The 23,992-nt window shown below is 53.8% G+C and overlaps 2 protein-coding genes and 1 long non-coding RNA gene across 13 annotated transcripts in view; 1 reads left to right on the forward strand and 2 right to left on the reverse strand.

Annotated features, from left to right (window-relative positions):
• The window catches only part of NAP1L4 (nucleosome assembly protein 1 like 4), a 49,234-nt gene extending 44,104 nt beyond the window's left edge, over positions 1-5,130 (reverse strand). For 2 of the 3 annotated variants that reach the window (XM_039471009.2, XM_039471010.1), the window contains exon 1: positions 5,034-5,130. The gene's annotated coding sequence lies outside the window, so the exon portion shown is untranslated. Of the gene's footprint in view, positions 1-4,306; positions 4,613-5,033 lie in introns of those variants that run through there. The other variant, XM_003943299.4, reaches the window with a different exon arrangement.
• Positions 5,131-5,269: 139 nt separating this feature from the next.
• Positions 5,270-11,496, forward strand: LOC104650124 (uncharacterized). Of its 3 annotated transcripts, none has more exons than XR_012518234.1 (4): positions 5,270-5,637; positions 5,920-6,052; positions 7,026-7,157; positions 10,521-11,496. It is a non-coding gene; the product is annotated as an uncharacterized LOC104650124 (long non-coding RNA). The 3 variants fall into 3 exon arrangements; XR_005579785.2 differs by lacking the exon at positions 10,521-11,496 and adding an exon at positions 9,686-10,502; XR_743838.2 differs by having other exon boundaries at positions 5,272-5,637; positions 10,517-11,496.
• A 3,123-nt stretch (positions 11,497-14,619) lies between these two features.
• Positions 14,620-23,992, reverse strand: part of CARS1 (cysteinyl-tRNA synthetase 1) — a 47,787-nt gene continuing 38,414 nt past the window's right edge. For 5 of the 7 annotated variants that reach the window (XM_010331155.2, XM_003943297.3, XM_003943298.3 and 2 more), the window contains 6 exons: positions 23,682-23,763; positions 20,149-20,229; positions 18,533-18,600; positions 16,185-16,244; positions 15,646-15,729; positions 14,620-14,941 (listed from right to left, as the gene is read on the reverse strand). In XM_010331155.2, the coding sequence (XP_010329457.1) occupies positions 14,807-14,941; positions 15,646-15,729; positions 16,185-16,244; positions 18,533-18,600; positions 20,149-20,229; positions 23,682-23,763 (510 nt within the window). In that variant the 3' untranslated portion in view covers positions 14,620-14,806. Of the gene's footprint in view, positions 14,942-15,637; positions 15,730-16,184; positions 16,245-18,532; positions 18,601-20,148; positions 20,230-23,681; positions 23,764-23,992 lie in introns of all 7 variants that reach the window. The other 2 variants (XM_010331156.2, XM_074401859.1) reach the window with 1 other exon arrangement.

Consider the following 23,992-nt stretch of genomic DNA (forward strand, 5'->3'; position numbering starts at 1 on the left):
GCATGGTGGTGGGCGGCCATAGTCCCAGCTACTCAGGAGGCTGAGACGAGACAATTGCTTGAACCCAGGAGGCAAGAGGTTGCAGCGAGACTGTGCCACTGCACTCCAGCCTGGGCAACACAGTGAGACTCAGTCTAAAAAAAAAAAAAGCAACGAATAATACATGTTTGCCCGCTAAAGAACACGTTCCACGAGGGCAAGGACCCTGTCTACCTGCTCAACAGCAGTCCCAGGGCCCAGCACAAGACGGAATGAGATTGGTTGCTTAGAAATCTTTGATCAACTCACTGCTGAGTGACAGCTTGTCTCTGGGTTACCAGTACACAGCATGGTGTCTGCATGCACACACAGGCCTGTTTCAAGCAGTTTCTGAAGACACACAGAAGAAACATTTCCTTAGTCATTCATGTTTGGTTACAAGATCTACTGAAATACCTGACTCCGCACAGTAGCAGACCATCTCTTCAGCGACTTTATGGAATGTCAAGCCCTGGGGTTTCAAGAAGAAAGTAAAAAATGGTTTCCTTTCCTTAACCAAACACTCTACGTTTACCAGTGGTGCAGCAGTCTTTACTGCTGCACACCACCCTTCTTTCCTGGGCAGTTCATCAGTACACAGCTCCATGAGGAACACACTTTTCTTAATCCAGTACGTATTAAAAGACCTTGTCACCTTGTCAGTAAGGTATTTCCCTCTCCACCTATTTCAAATCGCGACCACCAAAATCCCAGCTCCTCACCAGTTTCTCAAAAGCACCTACCACCCTCTAACTCAGGCGTCCCCAAACTTTTTACACAGGGGGCCAGTTCACTGTCCCTCAGACCGTTGGAGGGCTGCCACATACTGTGCTCCTCTCAGTGACCACCAATGAAAGAGGTGTCCCTTCCTGAAGTGCGGCGGGGGGCCAGATAAATGGCCTCAGGGGGCCGCATGCGGCCCGCGGGCCGTAGTTTGGGGGCACCTTCTCTAATTTGTTCGTTTGTCTCCCACAGCAGAAACCAGGGCAAAGCCTTCTGTTTTATTCAGTGGGAGGCCCCAGTACCTAGAACTGTGCCCAGCACACAGAAGATGCTCATGAATAAGTAAATAGATGCAAATCACTGAAAGCTACTTTTCAGTAACTGAGTAAACATGTACTTTGCACATAAAAGAGTAGTGTCATTCTTTCTAACACAAATTAATTAAACAGAAATCATCTCGTTTTTGAACAGGCTTTTCTGGATAGTGATAAATGCATGACGCATTTTTAAAAGTCCCAAGGACATGGAATCAACGTACATTTAGTTTTAACAGCTAACACAGAGAATACTTGTAGGAAGAAATTTAAGGATACAAAGTGGTCAAAATCAAAAAGTAAAGTTTACAAAGTGATCTTTCACAGTTTTCATACTACAAAAACACAACACCTCTGTTACTAAATGCAAAATTTAAAGTTCTGGCAAACAAAGAAAAGCAGCCCTGTTCTCTCTTAAGAGGCAGAATGGGAAACCAGCGGCTGCCAGATGAAAACAAATTTAAATCCATCATCACAAACTACTTCTTACAAATTTCACAGCAGTCAAATACAAAATTATTTACTAGCTACCCGTCGATAAGGGCTTTCCATTACTATATGCTCAAAGACAAACCTTACTTACAACTGTAGTTTTGGGAGGCATAAATTCGAACCTCAGAGGTCCCACAAAAATTAAGCTGAGGCCGGATGAGAGCAGTTTCCTGCAGAGATCAGCTACTTCCTATCACCGTAGTAGTCGAAGAATCGAACTAAGTAAAACCAGCTTTTTACTCTGGATGCCTAAAACACATTTTCCTTTAAGCAAACAAAAATAAGTATTCCTTAGCTAGCAGTCTCAGGCCAAACTCCCAACAAGCTCATCCCTGCTGTCATATCATTCAAACTTTGGTTCCCAGCAGTAACAGCATTTGCCTATTTCACACAGCTGATGGCCCTTAGGCCATCAGGAATTTAAATCACCTTCTTGCCCACAAAGTATTTTTCTTCCAAAACAAATTGAAAAATTTAGGCCCTTTCGCAAAATTTTTGGAAGTACAACATAAATTCATCACAATAGTTTTTAAACTGCAGACAAACGGAAGAACAGAGCACTACTATATATACATATATTTGAGGTCACTTCCTCCAGATGCTAGAGACTATCAATTGCTCAAAAGAAGAAAAACAGAATAAAGCTTTCAATCTCCACACTTAGCTGCAAATAGCTAACAGGGAATTAATATGCCATCAATAACAATAGGCTACTAAAAACTGATAGGTTAATGGAAGTGTTTTCATTTCAGCTTCAAGTTCAAATTCACACTGTAAAGAGGTGAACACATCCCATCCCCAGGTACTTAACCACCATACAAATAAGAACTACCTCTTGTGGGTAAAAATCTCAAAATCCTACAGAAGAATCTGATGTCTAAATGACTAATTTGCAAACACAATATCCTGTACATTTTGAGGACACCCTAAAACGTGTAAACTTTTCAGAATTCAGTTTACCAAGGTTATGAAACTTAAAAATGATTAAAATTTGGCCGGGCGCGGTGGCTCACCCCTGTAATCCCAGCACTTTGGGAGGCCGAGGCGGGTGGATCACGAGGTCAAGAGATAGAGACCATCCTGGTCAACATGGTGAAACCCCGTCTCTACTAAAAATACAAAAAATTAGCTGGGCATGGTGGTGCGTGCCTGTAATCCCAGCTACTCAGGAGGCTGAGGCAGGAGAATTGCCTGAACCCAGGAGGCGGAGGTTGCGGTGAGCCGAGATCACGCCATTGCACTCCAGCCTGGGCAACAAGAGCGAAACTCCGTCTCAAAAAAAAAAAATGATTAAAATTTCTCTGCTACTGCAAAGAATTCAACCAATTTCCCCAATAACTATATTCATTTTGAAAAATAGTACAGGATTTAAGGCTTACACAACAGAATTCACAAACTGTTAAGATGTTATGATATATAGGCACAAGTAACAGCAGACATTCTGAAGCAGTAACTGCTCAACCAGGAAAAAAAAAAAAAAGACTGCAATTGTATACTAATAACAGCTATTTAAGATAGCAGTAAGGTGTTATAAAAAAAAAAAAAAAATCACACCATGAGGCCCTAAAATTCTCATAAAAATGTCTGTAAGTAAACTGGTGAACTACTATTAAATAACTCACTTTTCTCTCCGTAGTCACTCATTTAATCTTTGGAATATATCCCCATGCTATCACCGCGTTCCGTTCTCTGAACTTCATTTTACATTTGCATATCATTTATTCCATCAGCAATCGTTCACCCCAGTCTCAATCTAAAAATTATACTATGGGAGGCATTTGGCATTCTGTGGAATAATATAATTTCGAGATGGTAAAGATCAACCAGCTCAACTCCTCACAAGCTAGAGTTCAGTTAGGCTTAGTATAGTGATGAAAACAATTTTTCTTTAAAACTTTTTTCGTTCCCTCCACGGAAGCAGTAAACCTGGGTGAAGTTAAAACCGCCCGGGTCTTTATCTAAGCTTGGACAAGTCATGATATGTAAATTCCCAGGGCCTCAGAGTGGTTAAATGGAAAAACAATAGTATTGATCTCACAGGTTACTAATTATGAAATGAGTTAACACACGTAAGCCGGCTGGAGGCCTAGTGCGCAGTGAACAGGTATTAGTCATTTAGAGGTATATTTACTACTGCAGGAGGGCAGTAACTTAAAAAGACTTACCTTTGAGGTCCAACAACCTCATGTACATACTTGTGTATTTTTAAGATAAGAGAATTTTCAAAAGTCTATTTTTATACCGTATACCTAAATGCAGGAAGTTGAGGCAAGGGGCTAGAAGTAATGCAGACTTGGGTATGTGAACCAAAGCACAGAAGAATGCGTCCCGACGATTCCTCCGACAACAGGATGAAATGACAGACCTTCCTGCCAGAGGGGCGCAGAGTCCCCCTGGCAGGTGATGCGACACACGTTAGGGTCTAAAGGTCCCACAACTGGAGTCCCCTTTACTGGACCCTAAACTTGTCTGCGTCCTGCACCGCAATCAGAGAACTGCGGACGGTGGAAAGTCTTATCACGACCAGGCCATCCTCCGCGGGGGTGAACAGAGAACATTCAGAAGGGGAAAACAAAAAAAATTAAAAAAAAGACTCTGGTCATGTCAAAATACACAAATGTGACCTGTCTCACCATCTCTGAACTGAAGGGAAAGCATGGCACTTTCCCATCCATAACACGTACAATTTTTTTTTTTGGAGATTTCGCTTTTCCCTTGTGAAAGTCCGTTTTAAAATAGTAAAAAGACTTACTGCCCACCTTGGCTAGCAAAGCGCGTCCCGTGAGTGACTAGTCCAAGGCCGTTCCGGTGGCCGGCCCCGGGGTGCGCGCGCCGCCCATCGCACCCACAGCTAGGAAGCGACGCCGAGGGCTTTCCTCCCCGTCCGACGTGCCCTCGGCCACACCAAACTCACCACCACAGCCCCGGGGAGCGCAGCCCGACCCCACCGAGGCTCACGATGACCCTCGCCCCACGGAAAAGCTCAAATTCCTAAACATCTAACCAAGAGGACCTGGACGTCTCCGCCTTAACCCCGAGAAGCCCGAACGCTCCGGCGCGCCCCGCCGTGTAACCGCCGCGGCCCCCGCACGCGGGGCGGGCCGGGCTAGCGGGAGATTTGAGCGGCCGCCGCCTCCCGCCGTCTTCGCCTCCTCCGCGTGGCCGCCGCCCAGGAGGCCGCCCGCGGCGCAGAACAAAGCGCCCTGACCTTCAGGGCGGCGGGCGGCCGGGCGGGGCGCCCCAAGGGCCGGGAGGGGCCGCTCGCCAGCGCCCCAGGCCCGAGCTCCAGGCCCCAAACCCCAGGCCCGTCGCGGCCGCCGCCGTCCGCCCAGACCAGGACGCGGCCCCGCCCCTGCCCGCCGCCCCGCGGCTTCCCTCCATGGCCGCCGGCCGTGCCCACCCCGGCCCCGCGGCCCCTCCCGCCAGCCCCGGCCGCGGCGCCTTCTCCAGCGCGCCGTTACCCGCCCGGCACCCGCGTCTCCGCACCTCGCGCCTCCTGCGGCAGTGGCGGCGACCGTCGCTTCGCTCACTTTGGGGCTGCGCCGCCGTGGCCGCCAACAACGCCGCCTCCCATTGGCCGAGACTCCTGGCTCCGCTCTCCGCGAACAAGACGGGCTGCGATTGGGCGAGCGTGGCGCAAGTCAACTGCGCTTCGCGCCGCAGACGGCAGCCAATCAGAGGCCCCCGAAGCAGCGCCGCGCCGTATGCAAATATTCCTCCGCGCGGCAGGCGCCCTGCGTTCCTCCGCCTCCTTAAACGGGACGGGGCGCGGTGTAGTTCCTTCCGGGCGGGCCCGGGTTCCCGCTCCTGGGACCCTCCCCGGGTGGCACCGCATCCGCGCGGGAGGCTGGGTGCCACGGCCGTCCCCGTCTCCGGCGCCCTCCCAGGTCCCTAGTTCCATGGCGTCCGCCGCCGGCGGGTGCCTCCAGCCCTCCGTGCTCCGCTGGCGTGAGAAGCGCGCCTCGCGCGGCGTACCTCGCGGGGGCCCCTCGGCCTGGGAGCCGTTTCGCCGGCCCCGTTCGTGGTTGGGGCCTAAGCCTAACCGCTGCTCACGCCCGAGGTCCCAGTTGGAGGACGCTCCTGCGAAGAGGTGGGGCTGGGTCCCCTGCGCGGACGCGGCGGGGCTGCCCACTTCCGCGCCTCTCCGCGCACGCCCGGAGCCCCGCAGTGTCCCGGCAGCCTGGCTCTGGCCTGGGGGAGACCCTGCCGCACCGGGAGGAAAGGCAGGGCGCGCTGGGCCCTCAGCTCAGGCCCCTGAAGCAGAGCAGGGCGGAGGGCTGGGGCTTGCCGGTCTCGCCCGCCTGGTTCTCCCTCCCCGGCTGCCCTCTAGGCTGGGGTGAAGGTACCAGCCCCTCCTCTCCACATTTTGTAGAAAGACATCCACTTTGGTTGGAAAATAACCCCTACGCTGGGACTCTGGAGGCTGATGGAGCTCCGTGTTCAACCGTGCCATCGTCGGTCTTCATGACTTCTGTGCATTTTTTTCCGAAACATTCTTTTTTGGGGTGAGGTTACTTTTGAAACAATTATTATTAGCAAGTTATTCCTGTAATGGGGAAAATCTAGAACCATCTAAAGGCTCCTGGTTGAGGGCTTAAGAACATAGGGTCGCTTATAAACCTCAAAAGGGAAGCTGGGAGGCTGAGGCAGGAGGATTCCTTGAGCCCAGGAATTCAAGTCCAGCCTGGGCTACATAGTGAAACCTCATCTCTGAAAAAATTTAGTGCGGAGCGCTGTGACTCAGGCCTCTAAGCCCAGTACCCTGGGAGGTAGAGGCTGGGCAACATAGCAAGAGCACCCCTCCCTGCTTACAAAAAATAAAAATGAAAAATTAGGCCAGGCACGGTGGTCACGCCTGTAATCCCAGCACTCTGGGAGTCTGAGGCGGGCGCATCATGAGGTCAAGTGATTGAGACCATCCTGGCCAACATGGGGAAACCCCATCTCTACTAAAAACACAAAACTTAGCTGGGCATGGTGGCACAGGCCTGTAGTCCCAGCTACTTAGGAGGCTGAGGCAGGAGAATCACTTGAACCCGGGAGGGAGAGGTTGCAGTGAGCCAAGATAGTGCCACTGCACTCCAGCCTGGTGACAGAGCGAGACTCCATCTCAAAAAAAAAAAAAAAACCCAGATGTGGTGGCTCAGGCTTGTAAAGCTACTTGGGAGGCTGAGGTGGGAGGTGGGAGAATTACCAGAGCCCTTGAGGTGAAGGCTGCAGTGACTGCACTCCAGCCCGGGTAACCAGAGGGAGACCGTGTTTCAAAAAAAAACAAAAAAGAAAATTAATTAAAACAAAAAACATTTTTAAAAACCCTCAGAGGTGACCAGTGCCTGGCGGAGGTCTGACCCACACAGCGTGCTGAGTCCTCTCTGGCCATCTGTGTTTTAGGAGAGAGGGTGTGTGCTCTCAATTCCTATTTTCCTTTAATTTAGAGTTTCAGACTTTTCTACAATGATCGTGCTTTTTGCTTTGCAGAAGCATAAACGAAATAAATGACACAAGAAAAGAACCTGGTCTTTTGCAGTTTTGAGGGTCCTTCCTCCCATCGAATAAAGTCTCAAGTCCGTTTGCGGTAATGAGATCCAGCTGCTCTTGGATGTCGGCTTGGTAAGGGTGGCATCTGGGTGGGTGGAGCCCCCGAGGGAGCTGGGCCTTGGTGCTGGGGGCAGCTGGACCTGCTACTCAGGAGATCTGCTGGAACTGGAATGACTGTGGTGGTAGAAACTTGGAAGAGACTCATTTGGAAATAGTCTTCACAGATGCAATTAGGTAATGAGGTCGAGGTGGGCAGATTGCCTGACCCCAAGAGTTTTGAGACCATCCTGGGCAACATGATGAGATCCCATTTCTACAAAATATTTAAAAATTAGCCAGGCATGGTGGTGCATCTGCAGTCCCAGCTGCTTGGGAGGCTGAAGCGGGAGGATTACTTGAGCTCAGGGGTTGGAGGCTACAGTGAGCTGTGATTGTGCCATTGCACTCCAGCCTGGGTGACAGAGCAGGACCAAGACCCTGTGTCAAAACAGAGAAGTCCACAGTTGATGCTGATGTGAAGCCGGGGCTGAAGGCCACTGGGGTCAGGACTCCCAGGGCAGCCCCAGGCTTCTCAGCACTCAGTGGAGTTCCTCCCTGTTTCCCCAGTGCTGCCTCTGCCAGGCCTCAGGCCTGAGCCCACCTGTCTACAGCCCCTCTGCCACCTCAGCCGCCCCCAACCTGGAGATCAAGAGTCCCCTCCAGCGGCTGCCCTGCCTGTGGTTCTGCTTGTGGCTGCCTTGTCCTCACTGGGGCTCGGGGAAACAACCCCAGACAGTCACCACACTGCATCTTTCTCCTTTGCGTTGCTAGTACCTGGAAAAGCGCCTGGCACTTGGTCAGCTGTGCCTTTACCTGGGCACTACTGACAATGGCTACACCTTAGCCTGGAAGAGAAGGCAGGAATCATTGCCCCATTCAACAGAGGAGAAAACAGAAATCCCTGTAGTGCTCCCGGCTAAGTTCTCTGACCCTGGAGGGGACCATGTCCTTCACCTGCTGGGCAACCTCACAGCTAGCAGGAGCTGGAGCCTAGGCCTCAGAAAGGCCCACATCCCCCTCGGTAGGGTGGTGGCTCAGCCTGTGCAGCATTAGCGAACTGGGGCTCCAGAGACATCCAGGAGAGGAGGCAGGTTTCTTCTGGTATATGGAGAACAGAAAACGCCCACGGTATACTCCACATGAAAGAGGGGTGCACAGGCAGGGAGTGGCTCTGCAAGCCTCACACCCTCAGAAAGAAGGCTTCCAGAAGACCGTACCCCAAAGGTTGCAGGGATTTGAGAGGCAGGGCACAGGGCCTTTCAGTTTCTTCTTTATATTGGAAATTTTTGGTGTTACTATTATTATTATTATTTTGAGACAGAGTCTCGCTCTGTTGCCAGGCACCAGGCTGGAGTACCATGGTGCAATCTCGGCTCACTGCAAACCACCTCGCGGGTTCAAGCAGTTCTCCTGCCTCAGCCTCCCAAGTAGCTGGGACTACCAGGCGCGTGCCACCACACCCAGCTAATTTTTGTATTTTTAGTAGAGCTAGGGTTTCACCATGTTGGCCAGGATGGTCTCGATCTCTTGACCTTGTGATCCACCTGCCTCGGCCTCCCAAAGTGCTGGGATTACAGGCATGAGCCACAGTGCCCGGCCCGTGATGTTCTTATAATAAAGACACCAAAGACTGCTCTTTGTGGAAAAACAGGAAGATATAAATCTGGCTCTTCCAGCTGAACAGAGCTTTCATGTACACACACAAAAACACTTTTCACAGGCAAACTAATATACGTGAAAAATATCCACGCCATGTCATTCCAGAAGAATCTGCTGCACCCTGACAGCAAGAGCGCAGGGTAGGGAGGTGCTGGGGTCCTCTTGGGGGCCAAGCCAGCGGCCTGGGTCCAGCCAGCCTGGGTCACGGCAGGCCCTCAACCCAGCCAGGGGAGACTCGAGGGAGTTGGGGGCGGGCAGGAGCACCGGTCAGTGGGCACTCAGAGCGGGCAAACTTCAGGCAGGAAAGCGGCCCGGAATCACTGAATGCGGGGTGTGAAACTGGCCACAGCTGGCCCTACTCCAGTCCAGGTGGAGCTAGGCCTTCACCAGCTGTGGGGACCAGGCCTCTGGCAATCTGGACACGTTTCCGTGCAGCCACCCCTGGGAGCCGGGCACAGGCCACTCCTTCCTGCCTCCTTAGATGGCACTGTGGCCTTCGGCCAACGTCTGCTCATGCCAGGGTGGCAGCTAAAGACAAGGGTATTTCCTCCTGGCCGGGTAAGGACATGTGGTACCTGCTTTCCAGCACAGGGGAGGGGATACACTGTGGAAGGGATTCCAGCTGCTGGGGTGTGCTGCATCAGTTTCCGTGGCTGAAGGATACTGAGTTATAGGCCTCAGGCTACTTTGTATCTCGTTAAGGACACCTCCTTTGCAGCCACCATTATCACAGTAACAAAATTAGCAAAAATCTTTACTGTCATCCAATACCTGGTCATTCAGATTTCTTGAAATGTCTTTACAGCAGGTTGGTTCGAATCCTTCAAAGATCACCCCTCAAACCCGGTGGTTTTGTTTCTTGAGTCTCTCCCAGTCCTTCTTTTCTGCTCTCTTTGACGCAGGCGTATTGAAAACACCACCTTGTCATCCGACACAGTGCCCCACCTTCTGCACGAGTCTGGTGGCTGCTTCATGGCCTCACCTGCACGGTCTCTCTGTGCTCAGTATTTCCTGGAGGCAAGAAGTGAGCTGGACAGCCTTGCTCTTGAGGGGGGTCTAGCCCAGCAGCCCAGGCCTCAGCTGGGAAACTGCAGGAATGGCAGAACCTGGGGCTTCTCCTAGACCTGAACTGGAATCTGTGTTAACAAGCAACTCCGGGCGGTTTATAGGCACGCTCAAGGTTGAGAAGCCCTAGCCTAAAGGCTTCATTCAATACCGACTTATATTTTTAGGGGAAATCCTTCTTTTTGTGGGGATGTGGTTGCCGGAGTGGGGGACAGACCGGCAGAGCCCAACATCAGAAAGTAACATGTATCTCCTCCTGGAAACCTACAAGCCACCTGCAGGGTGACACTTTGGCATCACGAAATCATCCAGCACCTACCAGCTTTCACCCAGGGGTCTTAGCATCTGAGGTCAGCCCTTGCCTGAATCAGTGACTTCATGTGGGGTTGCAGAATGGAGATATCTAATCCTGGTGCTTCTTCTCTTAGCTGGCATCCTTGGGGAAAGAACAACTTTCCCCCTTTAGCTAGTGCCATTTGGTGGCCCCCAAATACACTTCCTATGCAAGGAGAAATGCTTGGTTCTGTCACTGAGTAACTCTACAGAAGGAGCTCACACAGGAGCCACCTCCAGTAATGACAGTGTTGTAGCTTTCTTTATTTTTGAGAATAAATACAGCTGCCTGGGTTTCAACTAATGTTTTTCTTTTCTTTTCTTTTCTTTTTAAGACAGAGTCTCGCTCTGTTGCCTGGACTGGAGCGCAGTGGCGTGATCACAGCTCACTGCAGCCTCGACCTCCCCTGCTCAGGCCATCCTCCAACCTCAGCCTCCTGAGTAGCTGGGATCACTAATGTGCCACCACCCCAGCTAATTGTTCTGATTTTTAGTAGAGATGAGGTCTCACTATGTTGCCCTGACTGGAAGCATTCTTTTCAGTGCTCAAATTGTCCCAAACGTCCAGTAGGAGCTCCTGAAGCCTCGTTTTAAAAGTGATGACAGGTTTCCAGAAAACTGCAAAATTAGTAGAGGTTGGCGTGCTGTCCACCTGGTCTCCTGACGGTCACACTGTGCCTGGCCAGAGGACAGGATCAACACAGGAGACTGACGGTACAGTGTGTGTGGTTCTAGCTTTTGCTATCACACAGGCAGATTTGTGATCACCATGGCAACAAGAACAAGGACTTGCCCTCCCTGCCAACCTCCCCGCTGTCCCTGTGCAGTCACTCCCCGCCCCGAACCTGCCCCCACCTTTAACCCTGGCTACCACCATCTGTTCTCTAGTCCTACAGCTTGGATTTTGAGAATGTTACCTACGTGGAGTCACACAGCATGTGACATTTCAGGGGTGGCTTTTCCACCTAGCAGAATGCCCTTGACACATAACCGCCCAGCTGCTGTGTGTCACTAGCTTGTCCTATGACCTTCTGACGTGACTCCTTGGTGTTTGAAAGCTTCCCTTTTGGGGCACAACGGGACCTGGGCTCAGCTACTCCTGCTGCTGCAGACCTGGAACTGGCTGTTTCTTCAGTGGGTGGCGGTGGGATTCAGAGCCCCAGATTGGGGCCGGGACTGCTCACTGACACCAGCGATGCCTTGCTTTTCTCCCTTCCCATCTACATAGCCAGGAAACAATCTACGTTTTTAAATTGCAAGTCAGTTCATAGTTTTTCTAATTCATATTTAATAATAATAAAGTGATTTTCCTTGATTTCTTTGTTTTTATCCTTGTATTTTTTTCTCGTACACTGAAAACTTGGTTGGTAGGCTGGGCGCAGTGGCTCACACCTGTAACCCTGGCACTTTGGGAGGCGGATGGGGGCAGATCACTTGGGGTCAGGAGTTCAAGACCAGCCTGGCCAATATGGTAAAACCCCGTCTCCACTAAAAATACAAAAATTAGCTGGGCATGGTGGCGCGTGTCTGTGGTCCTAGCTACTTAGGAGGCTGAGGCAGGAGAATTGCTTGAACCCGGGAAGTGGAGCTTGCAGCGAGCAGAGATCACTTCACTGTACTGGAGCCAGGGTGACAGAGGGAGACGCCATCTAAAAAAAAATTGTTTTGGTTGCTGACATCAGTGATCTTATTTGTCTTGGCATATAGGGTTTGAAAATAACAATTCCAATATTACTACTAACAAAAAAACTATTTCTTAGGCCGGGCGCGGTGGCTCAAGCCTGTAATCCCAGCACTTTGGGAGGCCGAGGCGGGTGGATCACAAGATCAAGAGATCGAGACCATCGTGGTCAACATGGTGAAACCCCGTCTCTACTAAAAATGCAAAAAATTAGCTGGGCATGGTGGCGCGTGCCTGTAATCCCAGCTACTCAGGAGGCTGAGGCAGGAGAATTGCCTGAACCCAGGAAGCGGAGGTTGCAGTGAGCCGAGATCGCGCCATTGCACTCCAGCCTGGGTAACAAGAGTGAAACTCCGCCTCAAAAAAAAAAAAAAAAAACTATTTCTTAAAATTGACTTTTCTGCACTTTTTTTTTTACTTTAGAAAATACCCTATTAAAGATGTGTAACAAATATGGCCAATTCTTAGAAAGCTGAAGTTCTTTTCTTGAGGCTGCCAATTTGATTTATGGTTTTGTGGCAGATGTTACTTTCTGAAATAGCAGCAGTAGTATTTCCCATCCCTTCTGGAACCCAGTAATGCCCACCACAGGGTGGTATCTGTGCCTCCCCCTCCCCATGGATGTGGGTGGGACTTGTGATGCCCTCCACTAGGGAGGGCAGTGGAAGTCAAGACATGACCTCCAAGGTTAGATCCTAAAAGGCCATATAGCTCCTGCCTCTCTCTCCCAGGACTTGCACCCTTGGCACTATAGGCTCCTGCGACAGAAATCTGCCACCCTGAAGCTGCCAAGCTGGAGAGACCACACAGAGAAAAAAGGTGCCCAAGCCACCCCAGTATGGGACCCAGGCACAAACCTAGAGATGACCCCCATCTCCCTATAACTGAAAACCGATCAGCTAAGCCCAGTCAATCCAGAGCCATGAGTCATAACACGATAGTTGTTTTCAGCCATGAAGTTTTGGGGTGATTTGTTAAAGTGGCAACAGATAACTGGAACGTGTTTGTTTTACTTTGGGGAATTTTTCTTTCTTACTGTTTTTTTTTTTAGATGGAGTCTTGCTCTATCACCAGGCTGGAGTGCAGTGGCATGATCCCGGCTCACTGAAACTTCCATTTTCCAGTTTGAAGCAATTCTCCTGCCTCAGCCTCCCTAGTAGCTGGGACTACAGGCATGCGCCACCATGCCCAGCTAATCATTTTTGTATTTTTAGTAGAGACAGGGTTTCATCATGTTGGCCACGATGGTCTGAATCTCTTGACCTCATGATCCACCCACCTCAGCCTCCCAAAGTGCTGGGATTACAGGCGTGAGCCACTACACCTGGCCTAAATTTCTTTTATATATACAACACTGACAAGGTTCAGTCAGACCTATTAACACCTAGAGGCAGTCCTCACTGATTTATAACCTTAGCGCTCCCTGTGTAATTGGGTGGGTGCTCTCAAGCTGTGCCAAGCACCCTGCTGACACACAGACAGGCCGGTTCTAGCCTTTCGCTGTGTCACACACCACTGCAGTAAACAGCATTCGCACATGGAGTGCAAGGAAAAGAACTGGTGCACCCACAACCCAACATTGCCATGCTCCCCACACTGGGGCTGCCGCTGCTATCCATGTGCACTGGATTGAGCATCCCCCTGGCTGTCCACAGCAATAATGACTGTCCTTTGTCCCAATGGATCTGGCCTGGCAGCAGCTTCCACAGGCATGAAGCAGGCTCTGGCTTCTGCTTACACCCTCCTCAGCCGAGGATGGTAAGCACCTTCACACCTGGGTGGTGATTCTTAGTCCAGGTGATCCAAGTGTGGAGGCAGGATGGCAAGGACAACACTGGACGCTGGGGACAGACGGCCCCACCCCCACATCTCACCCATCAGCCATGCAGATCCTGGACTCGCTGTCTCCAACGGCAGTTCTGGGCAGCGTGCCAGGGGCCCGCCTGCTGAGCCGCTGGCTTTGCTTCTGCCCAGTATGGAGCGGCTCTAGGAAAACCTGCAGCGTGTTTATTCATCAGAACCCGAGGGCTGACTGAGCGGCCTTTGTCTAGGGCTCAGCAGGCTCTGCCAGTCTGAGCCTGTCTTTTTCCTACTCAAATACCTCCAAATGTGCCCACACACCAGAGATTAGCCGATAGCCATCAGCATGGGGGAGAAATTCCTTGGCCAGCTGAAGCAGCTCAACTGACCCAAACACCTAAGTTGTGACCTGCTGACCAAGCAGCCCCAGCCGGCCACCGGGCCCCCCGCCAAGCGCTGAGCATGCAGGGCGAGGCAGAGAGGGTCCCGCTGGCCACTGGGCCCCCCGCCAAGCGCTGAGCATGCAGGGCGAAGCAGAGAGGGTCCCGCTGGCCACCGGGGACCCCACCAAGCGCTGAGCATGCAAGGGCGAGGCAGAGAGGGTCCCGCTGGCCACCGGGGCCCCCGCCAAGCGCTGAGCATGCAGGGCGAGGCAGAGAGGGTCCCGCTGGCCACCGGGGCCCCCGCCAAGCGCTGAGCATGCAGGGCGAGGCAGAGAGGGTCCCGCTGGCCACCGGGGCCCCCGCCAAGCGCTGAGCATGCAGGGCGAGGCAGAGAGGGTCCCGCTGGCCACCGGGGCCCCCGCCAAGCGCTGAGCATGCAGGGCGAGGCAGAGAGGGTCCCGCTGGCCACCGGGGCCCCCGCCAAGCGCTGAGCATGCAGGGCGAGGCAGAGAGGGTCCCGCTGGCCACCGGGGCCCCTGCCAAGCGCTGAGCATGCAGGGCGAGGCACAGAGGGTCCCACTGTTGAGAAAAATTTATTACTAATGTCTCAGAGCCAACAACGACATGAACGTACGTGAACACAACTCTTAATTTAGGAGCCGAGGGTGACTGTAAACATGACTGGATCATTGGGGCATTGTCACTGAGGCAGACAGGAGCCACCAGTCCACAATGGCTTCAAAAGTCAGTCCCGTGCCCCCTCACTGGAAGCTTCCATTCTGAGCCATCTGCAAATATTCCTTGTGGAGCTTTTCCTGAGCCTCGAAGAGCTTCTTCAGCTTCTTGGCTTGGCCTTTGCTGAGCTCTTTGCCCTCCGTGTCGTGTGTGGGCAGACCCTGAAAAGCCAGAGCACAGCAGCTGTTGGCCTCTTCTGCACCTGGGTAACCCCGACTCCCCTTTCTTGGGCCTCCTGTCTCAAAGCGCGCATCTCTCTGATGCAGCCATGTCCTCCTGCTTGGACATTCAGTCACCACACTGCTCTGGGCCAGCACACTCATCTGGCAGTGCTGGCTCTAGCAGCTAAGAATGGGAGAGGGATGACCAGAATCTGCGAGTGCTTCCTGCCTGAGGTGAGCGGCACTGTGACCCTCAGAGCCGTCTCATGGCTGAGTTCTGACACAGCTGGCCCAAGGGTACATAGCAAACACATCCAAGGGCCAGAAGGGAGGGGCCTAGAGGTTTGGAGGCAGTGGCTGTGAATGGCCATGACGAAGAGTCTGGGGGCAGGACGCCTATCTGCGCCACGGCAGCCAGCTTGCGAGGGCCTGGGTGGACCTTGGCCCGGGCCACAACTCCCAGTGCTAGGGAGTGGAGCTCGCCACAGCAGCGGAGGGCTGCCCTGGCACGGGCTTGCCTAGCTGCTGGGCTGTGGGAGGAGCTCAGTAGTTGGGCCAGGAGTCTCTGGATCCTAAAGCAAGTGTCAGATTTGATTCCAAATTTTCTACAAACAGAAAATCTGCTTGTTCAAGGTTGAAAATCCCTGTCCTCCCAATTTAATGTGGACTAATAAAGTTCTGAAAAGAAAAGAAGGAATGCTTACATTTTCATCAAACTTGGAGTATTTGTCGGTTTCTGATAAGAACATCTCACTGGGGGGAATCTTCATCTTGGCCAGCTTTGCTGCCTAGAACACACAACACAACACGGTCACTGCCACCGAGCGGCACCTGGGGCTCTGCACCGTGACCAGCCTGCTCACACCTCCAGCCCTCAACTTGCTTCCACGCCCTCAAATTCAGAGCACTGTGAAAGACAGGGGAAGGGGAAGGCTGAGGTGGAGGGAACAGAAAAGGAACAGTGGAAAGCTGGCTAAAAACTCTAATAGCAGTAAGTCTATAAACGCTTGTGACCAAACGGCACCACCTTTCCCCTGGCCAGGTCTTCCTGCGACTCATGTGAGAAGGGCCTGGCAGGCCTCGAGCAGTGGAGGCAGAGGGTGGAGCTCCTTCTGTGAGGGTCTGTGAAGGTGTGCAGGGGCCTGGCTGAGGTCCACGGAGGCACAGAGAGCCACGAGGCACGTGGTCAGGGTACACTCCTGCCTAGGAGAGCCCTCACCCTCAAATAAACAAAGTGCATTACTTCTTGTTCCTGTTTCCTCCGGGCCGCCTCCTCTTTCTTCTTCCTCTTCTCCTCTTCAACCTGGAGGGGCAGTACAGAGCCGGGTGAGACAGGGCTGCCTGAGGCTGCCAGGTCTCCCGGAGCGGGAGGGCCAGCAAAACCAGCCCCTTTCCTAGGGCCTGGAGGACTGAACAATGACGGAACCACCCCACTGTGGGGAGAAAAGCCCATGAGCTGGGCAGCACACCAACCTTCGTCCATTCCCATGGGGAGCCTCAGTGGCACCCCTGGGTGCCCGGCCCTGCTCTAGGTGCAAAGGTATGCAGCAGGCAGACAAACAAGACCAATGCTGAAAGATCCAGGCACAACTACCGTGAAGAAATGGACCAGCATGGTGAGCCTGGCCCAAGACGAGAGGCTCCGTCAGGTGATGACTAGGACAGCACTGTGAAGGTTACCTTGAGCGGGTCTTGGGGTGCCTGGGAAGCAGCAGGGGCCCCAGGGCAGGATGGGAAGAGGGGGGCAGAGGCCAGCCTTGGGGGCTAGGTGAGGAGACCAGAGTCCACTCCAACCAGCAGACAACATCTGGGCAGGGGCAAGGGTGGCCTGATGCTTCAGGGAAGGGCTTGCTCGTGGAGCCAGCAGGCTGGGTGCAGGTGAGGGGAGGCCTCGGCTGCTCTGGGAAGTTCTGGCCCGAGCCCCTGCACGAACAGACATGCCCTCCACTGACAGGGAGGAGGAGCGAGTTTGGGGAGTCGAAAATCACATTTCCTTTGGAGAGCCTAGGCTTCAGATGCTTCCTGGCTCAGTGGAGCTATCAGGCAGGCGGCTGGGCACAATGGTTTTGGGCCACCAGATACATGACAGATGGTGGAGAAGCCACAGGGCCAAATAAGGTCTCCTGGGGAGGCTCCACAGAGAGCTGGGGAAAAGAAACCAGGGAGGCACAAAGGTCTCAGAGACTCGGGATGGGGCTGGGCCACCAGGATCTAGAGCTCTTTCGAGGTAGATGGAGGGAGAGCAGGGCCGGCCGAGGGGAAGGGGCTGAGATGGGGAAGGGGGCTAAGGTAGGGGAAGAAGGAGCTGGCCGCTGAGCTTGGAGGAACCAGAGAAGCAGTGCTCAAAATTTCTGCTTTTTCCCTTTTAAAGTTAGGAAGTGTTTACGAGCTGGTGGGAAGGGCGTAGGGATGCCTTCTCGCAGCAGTCTGGTGAGATGAGAGTCCCTTGGTTGGGAAATAGGAGCTACTAGAAGTCACAAGGCACAGCCAAGGTGGACAGTGGAAAAGCCAGCGCAAAGGGCGCAGGGCCTGCGAGGTGCTCCTCATCTGCCTCCTGCTCTGCGCACTCTGCCACGGAGTGCAGCACGCCAGGGCGTCTGCACAGCCAGCACCAGGCCACGTCACAGCACAGCATGGCAGGCCAGACCCAAGGCTAGATGACTGACTGTGATGGAACGGGGAGGGGCCCTGATGGGGCGGTCACAGCAGCCACCCTCACAGGGCAAGACCAGCTCCTCCCAACCTGCCAACCAGGATGGACCTGCAGACCATTCACCACAGTCTGGAGCTTTCCCCAGAGTTTCAGTGTTATTTCTCCCAGGCACTGCAAACTCCAGCCACCCACACTTCCATCTGGTGTCAGCTCTCCCCTCGTGCCTTGTGCCTCGTGGTGGTGCCAGTCCAGGGCTGGGCATAGATGCCTTCCTAAACCCGCACATCCCATCTGTCAATCACCCACCCTGTCGATTCTACTTCCTCAGCTCCTGCCAGAGCCTCCTTCCTGAGAGCTGTGGCATCAAAACTCGCCCTCCAGGGTGGTCTCCTGCTTTCAGCCTCTTGGGCCCACCTGCTGGTGGCAACCGCCCCCTAGGCCCACCTCCCATGGAGTGCACTGGGGGCCCAGGTGCCTCTCATCCTGCTGCCTGCATTGCAGGGTGCCCATACGCTGTGCCCAGAGGTTCTGACACTGTATTTTTATTCTTGTTCTTCTCTCCTATTGGGCACCGAGGAACCTGGACCATCCCTGATCCCGCGAGTGTTGTGGGTGCAGGTGGGAAGTGTGCTGGGAACAGGAGGTGGACACACACCAGTGACACGCACCACCCAGGTGAGGGCAAGGTGAGACTGGGACCTTACATGTCAGCTGCACGGTTTGCTAAAAGTGACTCATTTTCACTTAAGCTGAGGGGATGATCTTTTTAAAAGAGGTCCTTCATTAGAAGATACTAGTTAATTTTTCTAACATTTATAAATCCTGGCATTTTAATAAAAGTGTAAACATCAATGCTTAAAAAGTAAACTATGTAATAACCCTAATGTTTTTCACATTTTCAACAAATACCAAGCTGAAGTCATCTGCATCTCACTCACCCGTCTCTTTTCTTCTTTCTCTTTTATCAAGGTGTTTCTGTCTACCAGCTTCACCACTGTGGGCAGTCCTGAAAAGAGAGCGGTCTGTGAAAAGGAGCTGCGCTCTGCTCTGCGGGGCATCTCTGCTGCTGGGCCAGCCTGCCCTCCCCTGCCCAGCCCAGACCATGCGGTGCTGCCTGGTCAGAGTGAGTGCCCACTGGAGAAAAACAAACAAAAACCTCCGTAACAGCAGTGAGGAACAGCACAGAACAGAGTGTGTGTGTGTGTGTGTGTGTGTGTGTGCGCGCGCGCACGCGTGTGTAGTGGCATGGTCTCGGCTCACTGCAACCGTTGCCTATCGGGTTCAAGCAATTCTCGTGCCTCAGCTTCCTGAGTAGCTGGGACTACTGGCACGCATCACCACACCTGCTAATGTTTTAGTGGAGACGGGGTTTCACCATGTTGCCTAGGCTGGTGTCGAACTCCTGAGCTCAGGCGATCTGCCCACCTCACTGGTAGGGTAACAGGTATGAACCACCACACCTGGCGAGAACATTTTGTAATTGGAAGGTAGGAAGGTCTTACCCAGCCAGGAGTCAGAAAGGAAGAAATGTCATCTGAGATGTAAAATGATCAGGGGCAGAGATGGGTAGTGGGGAGGGGGGTAAAGAGGGGATGGTTAACGGGTCCAAACAGGTGGACACAGGACTAGGATCCAGTCCGGGGTGGCACAACAGGGCCACCATAATTAAGAATAATTTAGTGTAAATTTCAAAATAGCCAGACGAGTGGAATTGGAGGGCGCGTAACACAAATGCGAACTGCTTGAGGTGACAGCATCTCAATTACCCAGATCTGATCGTTATGTATCATATGCATGTATCAAAATATCACACATAAGCCATAAATATGTACGACTACTATGCATCCATTAAAAAGTGAAAGCAAGCCAGGCTTGGGGGCTCATGCCACTTTAGGAGGCTGAAGCGGGTGGCTCACTTGAGGTCAGAAGATTGAGACCAGCCTGGCCAACACCGTAAAACCCCGTCTCCACTACAACTACAAAAATCAGCCGCGCGTGGTGGCACACACCTGCAGTCCCAGCTACTTGGGAGGCTGAGGCAGGAGAATTGCTTGAACCCGAGAGGCAGAGGTTGCAAGGAGCCGAGATTGCGCCACCGCACTCCAGCCTGGGTGACAGAATGAGACTCCGTCTTGATAAATACATAATAAATAAATTTTTAAAAATGAAAATAAAAAACAAAAACATTAATTTTCTGTGGAAGACAAAACCCTCCACAAGGTGGGAGGACAAGCATGAAATGTGTTCACAGTCTACAGGGCACGGGCACATTTCCTTAGCTGAGAGCGTCAGAGGTGGCAGCGGCTGCAGCAACAGGGGAGATGACGCCCCCACACGACGTGGTGGGATGCAGTGGGAAGGAGCTATGGGTGCGCCACGGCCCCTGCCGGGCTGCCAGCGTGGAAATGGTGCCGGGGGACCCACGGGGCTGCCAGTTTGGGATTCTGCGTCCACAGTCATGATGCATGAACCTTGGCCCAGCCCCGGGAGATCTCCCTGTGACACCTTTCCAAGCTCTTGGTAACTTCATAGCAAACAGCAAGGGCTCACCCACCTTCGTGGTCTTCAAGCCGCACCCCAAGCTCAGGCAGGATGTCGTCCCGCAGGGCATCGCTCAGCTGCAGAATCTCAGGAACTGCAGAGAAAGCAAAGCACTTCTGTCGGGAAAGGAGGCCCACAGACCGCGTGCCTCCTCCAGTGCCTGCAAGGGAGGGGCCCGCAGCAGGATCAGCTGCACAAGCCCAGAGACCAGTGTCTCCCCAGGTGCTGTTCTGGGGGAGCAGGGCAGAGCCGGGAAGAAGCATAGCACAGGCTGCTGGAAGCGGCTCTTCCAGAAAAGGGACACAAGTTGGGCAGGCAGTGGGGGTGAGAGGGTCAGGACAGGCCTGGGGGTCCCTCTGGTGCTAACACTCTTCACCTGAGGCAGACTCTCTCTGTTGGTGCCAGAGTCAGCTTTCTTAAGGAAGGACTGTTCAGACTCAAGTCCCTAAGGACTCGGTTCCCAAATGCACACAGGATTGGGATGGGGGTCCTGATCAGGACCCAGGAGAGCTGTGTCCCAGGACCACTTAGGAGCTCTAGGTCTGTGAGAATCAGGCCTCCAGGGCTGAAGCGCACGCAGCTGGAAAGGCGGTGGGGGCAGGCGGGAGGTTGCTTCCCAAGACTTTGCTCCCCTCTGCCTCTGACTGGGGACCCAGCCCAGCTGGGAGGGTGAAGGGAGGCATGTCACGTGCGGGAGAGAGCTTCGCTTGGAAACCCACACGTCTGTGGCTGACTGGCTTCAGAGCACAGCACTGCAGACCTGCCCTGCATCCTGGGGGGCTCCTCACACAGGCTCCTGGAGGGCCCCTCTGTGCCTCTGCTCTGCCCGTCTCCTGTCCACACACCACGACCAGGTGGGGAACAGGACATAAGGAGTTTTGGGTGTCACGGGGTAAACGGGATGCCGCCCTATCTCAGAGAGACTCCAGAGCACCAGGTGGTGCACAGCGTCTCCCAGACTACATCGACAGGGCAGGTGCTTGGACTCTCCAAGTAACAACGTTCTGCTCCGAAGTCTGACCTTGGGTTTGCTGGAATCACCACCCTTCAGCTTTCTTCTGGCCCCTCAGCTTGCTGCGCCCAACTGTGCGAGGTGTGAACGTGCTCTGCCCGCAGCCTGCTGGGACCCCTGCATCCCACCCTGCCCTCCTGCCTGCCCTGCCTTTTGGGCAGCACTGACCACACGCGTGCTGCCGTGCCCCCTGACGGAGACCGCTGCAGCTCCTGCTGGGTACCCAACACCTTCATTCACTGCTGGATAAAATACTCAAATATTTGGCAGGGCGCAGTGGCTCCCGCCTGTAATCCCAGCACTTTGGGAGGCTGAGGCAGGCAGGTCACTAGGTCAGATCGAGACCATCCTGGCCACCATGGTGAAACCCCGTCTCTACTAAAAATTCAAAAAAATTAGCTGGGCGTGGTGGCGCATGCCTGTAATCCCAGCTACTCGGGAGGCTGAGGCAGCAGAAATGCCTGAACTAGGGAGTCAGAGGTTGCAGTGAGCTGAGACAGTGCCACTGCACTCCAGCCTGGCAACAAAGTGAGACTCTGTCTCAAACACAAACAAACAAAAAAACAAAAACCCGTACCTGGGGACTTCAAGGCCCCGCCTACCAGCACAGCCATCCCGGGCAGCTTCCTGAGTTTCAACCACCCTAGGCAGGGACCTTGGGGAACAGTGGCCTTTTGTATTTGTCTGAGGTATCATTCCTGGAGGAGGGGTTGCCTGGGGCATGAGCTGAGGCAGGTGCCTGCCCTTCAGCCTTCGAAAGCCACCCCTGGACAGCACCCTCATTAGAAAGAAGGCAAGCCAGCACCCGTGGTCACTGTCACGGGTGTCCTGGGAGGCCACAAGGCCAGCACCCCAGCCCACCCGCCATGGATGATCATCAGAGCAGGCACCAAGAAGCCTCCCGGGCCACATTGCCTGGAGGAAAGGGACACAGGCTCCAGCCCTCCGGCTCACACTGTCTTCTAGGTGTGGATTTTGAGGAGCTGAGGAAGAAGCCTTGGAGCCGCTACAGCACACAGCAAAGGAAAATGTAGTCCCTGAGGTGGGGGCAGGGGGTCCACGCACAAGGACACCTGTGCCAGCTGCTCAGCTCGGCCTTCAACGTCCCCCAGACAGGCAGGTGAAATGCCCAGGCTGCCTTCAGGAACGGTTTTCCCAAGCCCGTGACCCCAGCGATGTTGCTAAGTCAGTGCTGCCGCTGGAGAGCCCTGCACGGTCCTGAACAGGCTGGTCCGGGCTGGGTTCAGTTTGGTTCAAGTGCTTTGAAACGCTGAGGGGTGCCAGGTGCTGGAGAGAGGTGATGGTGCTTAACCGACCAAGTGTGCCCCCCGCTGCCAGTTAGGGGCTCGGTCAGGCCCAGGCCCCTCTCCACAGAGCACGTGTGGCAGCCCAGCCAGCCTCTCCTCTCACCCAGTGTCCTGCACCTTGTCCTGCAGCCTGTGGAGACCTGAGCTCCCGGAGCTCTTGCCTGCCCTCCTGCCGCCTGCTCCGCTGTCTGAAACAGGCCCAGATTCGGCTCCTCTGCCTCTCAGTCCCTCCACCCACACTATCTTCAGTATGCCCTGCCTGGACGCTGCCCCGCCGTGACCCGCAACAATGGGCTCTGCACAGATGGGGGCCAGGTGGATCCCAGGTCCGACTTCCCACCACACAGAGGCCCCTGCGGAGGGAACACAGCGCAGCAGGTAACGGGGTAACACTGGAGGTCAGTGTGACCGGCCAGGGCTCTGCCTTCCTATTCTGGAGCATCATGAGGGTAAATGGGGCCATGTGCAGAATGCAGTGGGCAGAGCCCAGCACACCCTAAATCCTCAGTGTGTGTTCCCAGCTGTGCTGTTACTCACCACTTCACAACCACTCAGAGTGAGAAGCAAAGGCCTGCCTGGCGCTTGCTGCTGTGTTTAACACTTCCTAAAAACTGGCCCTCAAAATAAAGGCTCAGATCCAGCACTTTCTACGTCTTAAACCACATACTTCTCAGAAATGTCAAAAGATGAAGGAATGGCTGCTTACAGACAGTGAGGGGCCCCTGGGTGAACCCCAAGTTTAAACATTCATCTGCCATGCCTGAGCAGAAAAAGAAACCCTGGAAGCTCCAGCTCGGATCCACTCTGCAGCAGGAACGAGCCGCACGTCAGCGCAGCCAGCTCACCACGTCACCAGGAGCAGAACTAAGCCAGAGGGCAGGTGGTGGCTGGGCTGGTCAGAGGGCCCTGCATTCTGCCTTGCTCAGAGGAGAGGCAATCAGCCCTGGCCCACCACATCACATCCTTAGTCCCCAGCCCCCAGCCAGATGCTCTCACTGAGGAGTCTGCCCTGTGGGGACTTTCGTGGCTGCAGTGATTAGGGTGTGTGGTGCCGATGCGTATGGGGGGGTCCAGGCTGGGATGCTGTCCCAACACCCCGTGGTGCACAGGGCGGCCTTCACAGAGTATGACCTGGCCCCAACACCACAGTGCCTCGGGGAGACAGCCGAGTCCAGGGAGCCCAGTGAGGGCAGGGCTCCCATACTCTTTGTAGCAGCTGGTCCTCACCTTTTTGCTCTCGGGCAATCTTCCGCACTCCTTCTCGGAATTCCGATAACACCTGAAGGTAGGGCATAACTGTGGACTCGAGCTGCGGAAAGAACAGTTTCGGTTCACTGAAAGTCGCTCACCCCACTATATTCTTAAGTGAGTAATTGCTCAGCGGCCACACCACAAGGCAGGGACTGGCATGGGCAGTGCTGTTGTGCACACTACGGCTGTGACAGCATCCCAGAGCCGGGACGCTCTCATGCCCAACACAAGGTCCCTGCTAGGCGTGCCAGTCACACGGACTCTCAGGCCAGAGAGCATTTAGTGGG

Source organism: Saimiri boliviensis, chromosome 6 (assembly GCF_048565385.1).
Source record: "Saimiri boliviensis isolate mSaiBol1 chromosome 6, mSaiBol1.pri, whole genome shotgun sequence".
Lineage (NCBI taxonomy): Eukaryota > Metazoa > Chordata > Mammalia > Primates > Cebidae > Saimiri > Saimiri boliviensis.